The 12451-nt window shown below is 39.2% G+C and overlaps 1 protein-coding gene across 1 annotated transcript in view; it reads left to right on the top strand.

Annotated features, from left to right (window-relative positions):
* The window catches only part of LOC122797720 (CUB and sushi domain-containing protein 3), a 5249173-nt gene that overhangs the window by 3931673 nt on the left and 1305049 nt on the right, over nucleotides 1-12451 (top strand). Inside the window, exon 35 of the mRNA XM_044066251.1 lies at nucleotides 2875-2999. Coding sequence (XP_043922186.1) covers nucleotides 2875-2999 — 125 coding nt within the window. The remainder of the gene's footprint in view (nucleotides 1-2874; nucleotides 3000-12451) is intronic.

Here is a 12451-nt window from a genome sequence, read left to right as displayed (position 1 = left end):
CACAGAGGAACCAAATCCTGTATAAATATTACAGGCACAATTTCCTTAGAAAACAAAGTAAAGCAAGAAGAATGGGTACATGTAAACATTATCTATTGACAACTTCTTCTTCTTCTTCTTTCGGCTTTTCCCGGTTAGGGGTCACCACAGCGGATCACCTGTCCGCTCGTGATTGGCAGTGGAGTTTTACAGTGTCGAGTTGCCAGCCCGGTGCCCAACCTTCCACTGAAGGCACACACACGCACACACTCACACCTAGGGCCAATTTGGAGTGTCCAATCCACCTACAGCATGTCTTTGGGATGTGGGAGGAAACCAAAGCATCCGGAGGAAACCCACGTGACCACAGGGAGGACATGCAGACTCCACACAGAAGGCACCCCAGCCGAGGATTGAACCGGAGAACCTCTTGCTGTGAGGTGACAATGCTAACCACTGCACCACTGTGGTCGCCCTATCTATTGACAACTAAACCCTTATAATTCTAAAGCAACAGTAAGATCACAAACTAGTGACACCTACCAAAGTAGCCATAATAAAAATTGATAAAATTACAAGCAAAACGCAATACAAACCTTTTGACAAGCCAGTGGGCTATCAGAGAAAACAGGAATTCAATAGCCACTTAGCCAGTGAGGCAGTGCATACACACAACTCTGGAATGATTACAAGTCAGCATAATGAGTTGGGCATGAAGGAAACAGCTGACAATGTGGCACTATGGACAGATATATCCACAAGATAAACAGCACATGCTTACAAAACTTTCCAAGCTTTCAAATTAAATTATTTGTAAAGTATCTCTTTGAAACACATCTGATGCTGATGACATACCAAACAGACATCCAAACAAATTCTGTTGTTTTATAAAATATACATAATGTGAAACTTTGGTCATGTAACCTTATCTTTCAGTAATGTGTTTAACATCTAATACTGAAAAGAACATCACATTTGTCATTTGTATGATCACTTATTCAGCAGCAATCAATATGTAATGCTTTTATTTAATTACTCTTTTCAGATCTTAAACCCCAACAAAAATGCAAATATTTTCTTTCTTTGTAATTATTCTTTTATCTAGGAGTGTTTTGTATTAATGTCTAGGTTTCTTATCATTTCTATTTCTCTTCTACTTTACGTCTGAGCGTTACATTCACTTTTCTGGTAATATGCATCCTGGGACTGCATCAAGTTTAATTTGTGTGATTTATTCTAATAGCTCATTTCCTGCAACTATGAATAAATCAACCTAGTCATATCACCATGCCAATCACATTGGCATAACAGTATACATCGCATTGTGTTTTCCTTATGTTCATGACCTGTTATAAAACTATGAATAAACGAACCTAGTCATATCATCATGCCAATCACATTGGCATAACAGTATACATTGCATTGTGATTTCCTTATGCTCATGAACTGTTATAAATCTATGTTTGAAATGTCAATGAGTTTGCTGTTTTTTTTTCTCAAACACCAAACAAATGGCTGGAATGAATTTGCGAGTGAATTTGTCTAGAGTGTTCAGAATACTTGAAAATCTATAAGGCATTCTGATTTTGAACTATGTAACTACTCTCTAAATTAACATTAATTCATTGTGCAATTGCATTATGAATGTTGATTATATCACCAAATGGTTGCAAATGCATGAACATGCACTTCCTGCCTTGGCCTTTGGTTATTTATGTATTGATTATTTTTTATTTTCACTTGTTGAACATGGAAGTCCAATAAGGTGTAGATCTCCTTTTTCAGCGGAGGGTTTGGAGAAAAGCTTAGTTGGTACAATGTAATACAAGACACTGCAGATTAACATAGGTAAATTAAACATTAGTGTCATCTTTGACAGTACAGTATTAAAAATGATACATAATTACACATTGAAATGGATCACATTACATAGAAGCATATTGAATTAAAGCATACATTTACACAGATACAAAGCACAATATCATTCTGAAATTGAATTTATTATAAACAAACATTTGTTGTGGAATAGCTGTAAACATGAGCATGCTTAAGTAAACAAATAGAAAAATAATGTATTGAACAGGGAGTTAGATAACTTATTCAGGGTGCATTAGGGCAATGTACTCTTTGGGGGGGGGGGGGTTGGATAGGTAGTAAGTACTAAGATACAGGCATGACAGTGTTATCCTTGCCTGAAATTCTTTGTGTTCTAGTCCATCTACATGGTAGGCAAATGCATAAGAATGTGTAAAATAGAAAGAAATATCTATGTATCACAACACAGTGGGCTTTGGAAAACAATTTCATAAGTTATTTCTAAATAAGTTATAGGCAAGATTGTTTGTCAGTTCTGTGACTTCCTTTAGTCTGAGTAGACCAAGTGGATAAGACACCGTTTAATTTTACACTGTATTTTGACTAATAAATAAAGGTCTAAAATATTTAAAAAAAAATATGTGCCCCAGACATACTTTGATAGCTTGAAAATTAGTAAGCTATGGCCAAGTGCATCATAGGCATGAAAGATATTCACCTGATATATTTATGTCCAATTTTTAAGAGTAAACTTTCTAAATACATTGTGTACAGGTTTTTCAGTATATCTTTAAAACCCATTTGAGTATATGTGATAAGAATATATTCTTAGTTGCATGTGCACTATTCCCTTCAAGAATTTAGTTGTCATATAGCTTTATTTTTACATTTATTTATTGCTTTTCTATAGAACAAACTGTTAAAACACCACGTATGTAAATGTATGTGTATTCATTTAGTGATCTTTCTCAGATGAAAATGTAATTCTCTTGTTTTTGATGTGTCCTATTTTATCAAATCATTCATACTAGTCAACACAGTAAGTGGTATACCTTTTAACCATTTTATATTTCTTTCTAGTGCCTTGTGGTGGACTTTTAACAAAACGCAAAGGAACTATCCTGTCCCCAGATTATCCAGAACCATATGACAACAATCTGAATTGTGTATGGAGAATCACAGTGCCAGAGGGAGCTGGTGTTCAAGTATGAACAGTCTTAACTAACTCATTTTTTCATAAATGTACTGTAGAAATCAATATGCTCTGGAACTATTTTGTTAGTTATTTACATTTATTTGCAGAATGATTAATGGTCAGTGCTTTATACAGTATGTTCATTTGCTTTACACATTATCTCTCAGCAATACTGCTGTTGATGGCACTTTGGAGAGATACTTTGCTAAATAAGCTTAACGTTATTTGCAACACCATGTTGTAAGCAATAATATTGCTTTCTACAGTTCATCTGATCTACAAAAATGTCATTAATCAGCATTCTGTTTGTGATGCATTATTTATCAATATTCACAGTAGTACTGATGGATTACTTTTTTGCAGCAGCTCAGTCTCATAATTTTTTAAAGGGAATTAGTAACAAACATATTGAATACTTTGTAAAAATAGGTAGAAGGCGCTGGCCTATTGGATTATGAAGAGATCTTCCCTGGGATTCAGAAACATAGCTTACACAAATGTAACTTACGCTGGAAGTCGAAACTATATGGTGCAGCTCTAAGCTAATTAACAGAGAAATAGAAGACAATTTGCATGAAAATGAATAAGTAATTAAGAAATCCACAAGCAAAAACTTCATTTACCATAAATGGTGGTGCGTACTGTGACAGTGATCCCGTAACTCATGAGTCCCAGCAGCGAGCTTGTGGTATCCTTAAGCTAATGTGGATCCACACACACACATATAGTTACACCATAATGAGAACTGCAGACAGCTACAATAATGGTCTCTCAATAATGGATATAACTTATTTAATGTAAATAAGGAGGAAATAGATGTACAGGACAGTCAAAAGGGGGGGGTGCAAGCAGAGGACCACATTGAATGACACAGTGAAGGAGAAGCACATGGGGTGATAATGGATTTTTATGTTTTAGTTATTTAATTTGTGAGACTGAAATATTTTTAAAGAACAGTAGAGAAGGAAGTATGTACAGGGAAAGTGTGAGCAGGAAGGAGGGTATAGGAATGGTAGCGGACACACACAAGCAAACAAGAAACACAGATGAGGACCAAAAGTGGTGATGTTGACACAAAAGGGCAAGGACATTTGGTGAGCTATAGGACTGAATTGCAAACAGGGAAGGGAAATAAAAGACACGGAAGGGCATCGCTATGCTGGGGTATAAGGTGGGTGATGGCATCCTGTTATGCTGCTGAGAGCTGCACCCAGACAGAGGTGTATTCCTTCTACAATTGCTTTCTCCATTGGGTTATGCCTCTTGGCATCCTGGAGAGAGTCAGACAGTGATGTGACTTTGCCAGCCACAAAAAGGATATTCTGCAGTCAGCCATTGTAGATGTCAATTGGCTGGTCCACCATCCCATCTCTACCTCTTCCATCCCCTGCAGGTGTAGCATATTGGAACCTATTTGCAGAGTCCACAGAGGGTGAAACCACACTCCCCTCCCTGGATGGCCTACAACACCCTGCAGAGAGAGAGCCGTGGAGGCAACTGTTTATGAAGCAGGAGATGGATGGGCAGGCTGATGGTGTGATGACTGCTGACAGACCACAAACACAACTGAGGCTAATACCACATAAAAATAACAAAATAAATAGGGATAAATAAAACAACAGACATCAAATAAATACAGAAAGAAAAGACATTGAAAAACAGTGACACAAAGGAGGAAACTGTTATTATCAGGTCTTTGTAATAGTAACTAAACAAATACAAAACTTTTGTTAAGTATGCAATGGTAATTTGGTGGATATGTCTGACTAGACAGTCTGCAGAGTAATGTGCAAGCAGGTAGTAGTTCACAAAAGGCATTAGGACATGCAATGGCCTCTGGTATGTACATAAGAGTACAATGCAGGTTGTGATCTATGGGACAGCAAAAGCCATGGAAGGTGTAGGGTATGTTTCTACTGCTATGTGATAAAGCAGAGAGGTAGGAAAAAGCATGGTACACATGGAGAACTGTGTAGAAAGTGCAGGGCAACATGCTGACAGTGCCTGTGTGACATACCAATGACAGCAAATAAACTGGCCTGACCATGGGCAGCTGTCAGCACATGGCAGATAAGTACTATGATAAATGCCATCCAGTAATATAAGGACAGCACAGCTGTAAAGCCAGTATGGCCCAGTATTCTGTGTATAAATGATAGCAACTTGGGCCTTGTTTGCAGCACTGGACACAGAACATGGGAAATGCGACTGCAGGATCAGATACGACTGGTAGAACTGTGTTGAGTCACACAGCACAACACAGCACAGCAGTAGATCAAATACACAGGTGTGTAGGCTGCAACATGGCTCTTTGCATGCTGTCAGGAAATCCATGTCAGGCAAAGGATCTTTACCTTGCTAATGTGGGCACTTCAAACAAGTTGTGTGAATCGGATAGATCATTCACTTGCATGGACAGCACAGATGTCTCCAGATGTGTGTATTCTTGCAGAAAGAGGGTGTTTCTTGTAACCACAGCACACAATTAATTAGAGAAATCTGTTTCCTTGTCATTTATATAAGGCTATACTAATGCAGTTGTGTACTTACCCTGAGTTTAGAGAGACAGTCAGTATGCCTTTGTAAGTGTGACATATACCAAATGTGAGTATGATGGGCACTATGTGGGTAATGCACTGACGCATTGCATATTATACCCCGTGCATTACAGACCACCAGGCAATCGATGGAGTGGAATCACTTATGGTCAATATACTGCTGTCCATGTGTCTCAGGTAGGGCCTTGATAGCAATGGGGGGGCAGCTGATGATTTCCTGTACCTTATTCAAATGGGCTGTGTCACAAAACCCCTATAAAATGCTGTTTATGTCTTATGCAGTGCATGATATCCATTCATATCACTGTTACAGTATCAATGGGATCTCCTGCCAAGGATAGTTCTACATTCAGCCAGTGTACCAAAGCCTTTAGTTTCACCAGTGTCATATGTCAGCTGTATACTCCCCACATCAGCATAGGGCATAAAGGTGACATACAGATGCTCCAAACACAGAACTTCTTTGCCGCCATTCCAAATGCCATAGTTGTTGGTTATACAGAGCCTCTTTTAGATAAGTACACCATATGGGGTTCCTTTTCTTTCCTTTTAAATTGTATTTTGAGAGTTCTGTCATCCAAGAAAGGGAAATGTCAGTGTGGGAGACATATTCCTCATAAAGATCATCGCAGCAAGTGTTTGTGTTGTCTAAGCACTTCTCTTGACCACACTCAGTGCTCCATTTCTCAGGCATTTGTGCCAAAGATACTTCACAGCCATCTGTCTTTACTTCCCATTTATCTTGAGAACCAATGTTTCAAGTTGTTGGCCCAGTGTACCATGGGAAAATCCCCCTGCCCCAAGGTACATCTGCTACTTAACAAAAAGGACAAGAAATAGAGGTCTGATACTCTTGCTGTCTAGCCTTTACTGTATATCTCTCTCAAGTGGATGATAACACTGAAGATTACACAAAGTTATTGTTGGTTCCCTCTGCAATGATCCTGTCACAGGCTGGCATGGAATTAGCTTCTCCCATGTCCTTCAAGGCTTTGTAAATGTCCACAGAAGATGTAAAGGGGGGACCACGGCTGATCATATTTTATGGGCTTAGGGAGATTCCCCAGATTTTATTTAGGCTCACCATTAGAAGAATTGTCCTTTGGGGATAGAGCTGATCACATGATGAGGCATTTTAAGTGGGACTGCTCTCAAGTTTCTGAAATCCAGAAAAGGTATTATGAGTTGTTGCAGATGGACTCTCCTAAGCCTTCTACTCAGCTTTGATACCTTCTCAGCTGCTTCTTTTGTTCCTCATTTACAAACCCCTGCCTCTAAGAAGACTGACCATTTTTATAAAATGCCTGTGTTTCTTTATAAGTGTCCCTTTTTTGACCCAGCTGTGATCTCTGTCTCTGTCTCTGCTAATAACCCTTCCCATCCTTTGTCTTCTTTCAAGCTTCTTCCCTTGGACAGAGACAGCTGAACTATGGAAAGGCTTGGGAAGAAAGTGAATACTTCTGTCATCTCGTTATTTCATGCCACAAACTATCAAACTCATATGACCGGGTGTATTTTATCCCTTTTGCCTTAGTCTGGGAGGGTTCTATCTGACAGGCCTGACTCTGAGGCTAAGTCCACTGCTCTTTCTTTGGTAGGATGCACCTCTCAGAGAGCTTGGCACTCCATCACGTATAGTAACGATGCTCTTCCTGATTCATGCTGTACCATGAGATGCTATTCTTGACTTCATCTTCAAGCTTTGCGAAGCTTCTTGATACTCCTTTGGATAATCAAAATCTCTTTGGTACTCCAGTGGCCAATTTATTTATGACCCTACAAGACCAAGGCAAGATCGTGAAGGATCTTAAGCAGATTTTTGTCTCTCCCATTAATTTTACAGTGATTATCCTGCTAAGTCTGCTTTTGTTCATAGGCGGCCTCATCAGTCATCCAGCCAAGAACACTGCATCAATGGGCCCAGACAATATCCCAGGATGTGTTCTAAATAGCATGAAACATGAAACATAACCTATCAGGCTATCTAGAATTACTATTTAACTGTAGCCTCCAAACAGGCTTTGTGCCTCATGAATGGAGAAAGGCAGCAGTCATACCTCATCACAAAGGTTGGCCATCTACAGACCCTAGAAACTACAGACCCATAAGTCTCACTAGTCTTATATGTAAAACCATGGAAAGAATTATCATGGCGATGATAAACAGGGATATAGTAAACATCCAGACACTGGACCCACCTCAGTTTGGATTCGTCAAGGGCAGATCATGCCTACGCAGTCTGGTGGACTTCTTTTAGAAGGTCACTAAAGCAATGGATGAAGGTAAAATTGTTCACACTGCCTACCTTGACCTGCCCAAGGCATTTGACATAATAACTCACTCGAGAATTGTTGACAAACTCAAGAGGTTAGGTACAAACCTGTGTGTCACCCAGTGGATAGCCAACTGGCTCACAGACAGGACTCAGGAAGTTAGAATTGGGGAGTCCACCTCTACAAAGAGGCAAGTCACAAGTGGAGTCCCCCAGGGATCAGTCCTTGGACCACTCTTTTTTGGCATTTACTTCTCAGAAGTCAAGGCCAGTGTCAGTGGTCTCTGGCTGACTATATTTGCAGATGATTGCAAATTAGGAGCTATCACTGAATCTAACACTGACACAAATGTTCTACAGGAAGGGCTGACACAGACAAACAACTGATGTCTGAGCCATGGACTAAAACTGAATGCCAAGAAATGCATAATAGTATCCTTTGGGAAGTCATCCATCCCTGGTAACTATCATATTGACAACGCACCCCTTAGAGTTGACCCAGTAGTCAGGGACTTAGGGATACACATAGGTAGTAATCTAGCCTTTGATCATCACATGTGGCATCTAAGTCCAAGGAAGTCATCATTCCACTGTATTCGGCATTCATCAGACCTATCATTGAGTACAGTGCCCCATTTAGTATGTACCTAACCAGGGATATCCAACATTTGGAATTTCCACAGAGATTCCTCACTAAAAGAATATAGGGCATATGTAATATGTCCTATGCAGACCGCCTCAAGGCCCTATCCCTGTATTTTGTCTACTACAGGCTTTTTCGGGAAGATCTATGCCTGGCACACAGTGCATTGTCAGACCCCACTCTGATGGACCTCTTGCATAGCCACAAAGCAAACAGAACCAGACTTACCCATTCTAAAGACTTAAACCTTGCTTGTGACATAAATAGGACCTGCTCGAGAGACAAGTATGTATCGCAGAGACTACCCAGTCTGTGGAACAGGCTCCCATCCGCGTGAAGCAGATTTCCTCTCTAACCCAATTCAAGTGCAACTTGGACAACTGGATGGGGAACAGGAAAATCACCCCTGGTTTGGCACCTATGTCTCTAATGGACAGAGCCAACCTGTAAATGGTTCATCTCCCAGGCCCCTTCTTATAAATGTTTCATTTCCCAAGCCCCCACTTACACTTATCAAGGGTATCAGAACTTGCCAGAGATTTGGGATGAATGGCTATTCTTAAAAAGGCCTTTGTGGTTGTTAACCTAGTAAACACCTTATGAACCAATGAACCTATATGATTATTGATTTTTTTTCATCTTATATTTCATATTTTGTATGTATGGTCATTACAACTCTGGGCCTTGATGTTAATGCTAGTAATACAGGTATTGTGCTGATCACTTGAGACAATGTCATTTAGGTTTATCACTGTACATTATACACTTCTATATAAATAAATATGAAATACAGTGTCTGTGGTTATTTTGCTATGTATTCTTTATATGTATATTCACATGATGTTCAGTCCTTTCATCATAATTGTGACTATATATATAAAGAATACATACCAAAATAACCACAGGCATAGTAATTCATATGTATATTCACAATGATATTCATATTCAGTCCTTTCAACGTCATTTGAGGGAGGCTGTGATAACACTTTCTGTGCAATAATGGGCCAATGAGGGCAATAAATGTGATACTAGAGGGTTTTCCTCTTACCTGCCTTTTCTATGTGGTGATCAAGAAATAAATACGAGAGGCTTGTGAAACAGAATGCAAGGAAGCAGCAACAAAGGGGTTGCTTCTGACCATGCACAGAAGAGAAGGTATGCAAAGTTTAATTATTTATCATCTTGGGAGAGAAAATAGTTTAAAATGGGTCTTTTGAAAATCAGAATTTAAAAGACCCCAACAGAGGTAGCTGAAAACTAAGTCTACCCGACTAACTTTGCACTTGTTGAAAAGGACATTTTTTCCTGCTTTACAAAAAGGGAGATGTAAGATATGTGTGAGCTCTTACTTTAAATTTTTATTGCCAATAGTATGTTAATCATGTACTGTTTTTTTCTGTGCACTAAACACCATCAAGCATCATGTGAGAAGGTGGAAGAGTTATCAGAAAATTGTGTGAAGGAGTAAATCAAGCCCAAAATAAAACTGTACTTACAAAATAGGGACAACCTGTGTACAGGTAAATCAGGCTTGAATTAAGAATGTTCCAACAAAATGGGGTTAGTTGAGGAGTCTGAACCTAGATGCTTAAAGATTACTGCAGTAACACAGTGCTCTTCTGGATCTGTGTTTTTTAAGATCATAGTATATTTCTTGGATCATAACTGTCTTGTTTTCAAATCTCCTAGAGTTGCATTAATATTGTACTTCTTACTGGTATAGGACCATTTAAATTTTTTGATATGATCTGTATACAATTATTCTTAATGAATTTCATAACCCTGTTCCTGATCAAGACAGAGCCACAGCAGGTAAAGTAATAGTTTGTTTAAAGCAATATTTAGGATAACTAACAGGATAAAAATGGAAGATACAATGCACAAATTAAGAAACCAAGAGAATATATAAAACATGAATCAGCAACTGATTTTCAGTCTTAAAGGGTCAATCGCACAGTCAGAAAATTCATATAGGAGAACTTTATGCTAAGGTCCTCTAGAAGTTATCATGTGCTTTATTTGCATCATAATCAGTTTCACTCTATCAACTTACCTTCCCTGTTTGTTGCCCTACCTTTATGAAGACTGTTTTTTATTCCCTTTGTTGGACATAACACAATGACATTCATTTTTCTCCAACTAAATTTATGCCCATCTGCCACCTGTGTCCTCCAAACACTTTAGGGGAATTGGTAATGTGCCTGATTTGTACAGTACACCTGTGTCCTCCAAACACTTTAGGGGAATTGGTAATGTGCCTGATTTTTACAGTACACCTGTGTCCTCCAAACACTTTAGGGGAATTGGTAATGTGCCTGATTTGTACAGTACACCTGTGTCCTCCAAACACTTTAGGGGAATTGGTAATGTGCCTGATTTTTACAGTACACCTGTGTCCTCCAAACACTTTAGGGGAATTGGTAATGTGCCTGATTTTTACAGTACACCTGTGTCCTCCAAACACTTTAGGGGAATTGGTAATGTGCCTGATTTTTACAGTACACCTGTGTCCTCCAAACACTTTAGGGGAATTGGTAATGTGCCTGATTTGTACCCTACACCTGTGTCCTCCAAATCCTTAAGGGGAATTGGTAATGTGCCTGATTTTTACAGTACAACTGTGTCCTCCAAACACTTTAGGGGAATTGCTGATGTGTCTGATTTTTACAGTAAACCCATGACCTCCAAACACCTTAGGGGAATTGCTAATGTGCCTGATTTTTACAGTACACCTGTGTCCTCCAAACACTTTATGGGAACTGGTAATGTGCCTGATTTTTACAGTACACCTGTGTCCTCCAAACACTTTTGGGGAAATTGTAAATGTGCCTGATTTTTACAGTACACCTCTCTCTTTCAAACACTTTAGGGGAATTGGTAATGTGCCTGATTTTTACAGTACACCTGTGTCCTCCAAACACTTTAGGGGAATTGGTAATGTGCCTGATTTTTACAGTATACCTGTGTCCTCCAAACACTTTAGGGGAATTGATAATGTGCCTGATTTTTACAGTACACCTGTGTCCTCCAAACACTTTAGGGGAATTGCTAAAGTGCCTGATTTTTACAGTACACCTGTGTCCTCCAAACACTTTAGGGGAATTGCTAAAGTGCCTGATTTTTACAGTACACCTGTGTCCTCCAAACACTTTAGGGGAATTGCTGATGTGTCTGATTTTTACAGTAAACCCATGACCTCCAAACACCTTAGGGGAATTGCTAATGTGCCTGATTTTTACAGTACACCTGTGTCCTCCAAACACTTTAGGGGAATTGCTAATGTGCCTGATTTTTACAGTACACCTGTGTCCTCCAAACACTTTAGGGGAATTGCTGATGTGTCTGATTTTTACAGTAAACCCATGACCTCCAAACACCTTAGGGGAATTGCTAATGTGCCTGATTTTTACAGTACACCTGTGTCCTCCAAACACTTTATGGGAACTGGTAATGTGCCTGATTTTTACAGTACACCTGTGTCCTCCAAACACTTTTGGGGGAATTGTAAATGTGCCTGATTTTTACAGTACACCTGTGTCCTCCAAACACTTTAGGGGAATTGGTAATGTGCCTGATTTTTACAGTACACCTGTGTCCTCCAAACATTTTAGGGGAATTGGTAATGTGCCTGATTTTTTTTTTCTACAATCAAAACCAGCATTATATTGTATCTTGCAGCCAGATTTGTTCACTTTCTCCCTGATACATTCTCACCCCTCAGAAGTCCAAACCAAGGGGTAAAGAAATCAGACAGACAAAGAATTCAGTAAAAATGGCCAGAAAGACTCAACCAGGGTAGAGTCTTTAAAGAGTAATACTTTAAGCCTCTTCGAGTGGAGGCCCTTCAGATATATGTAAATGACCCCCTCAAGCACTTACCAGCATTTTAGCTATGCAGTCAAAAGCTATAACTATATTGTGCCGCCATCTTATTTTTCTAATCCGTGTGACAAAGTTAACAGTAGAACCAGTCAAGGTGACATTTCTAG

Source organism: Protopterus annectens, chromosome 3.part1, assembly GCF_019279795.1.
Source record: "Protopterus annectens isolate FY-2018-M chromosome 3.part1, PAN1.0, whole genome shotgun sequence".
Taxonomy (NCBI): Eukaryota; Metazoa; Chordata; order Ceratodontiformes; family Protopteridae; genus Protopterus; species Protopterus annectens.
Note: the sequence above shows the minus strand (reverse complement) of the source record. Positions and strands in the feature narration are given on the sequence as shown.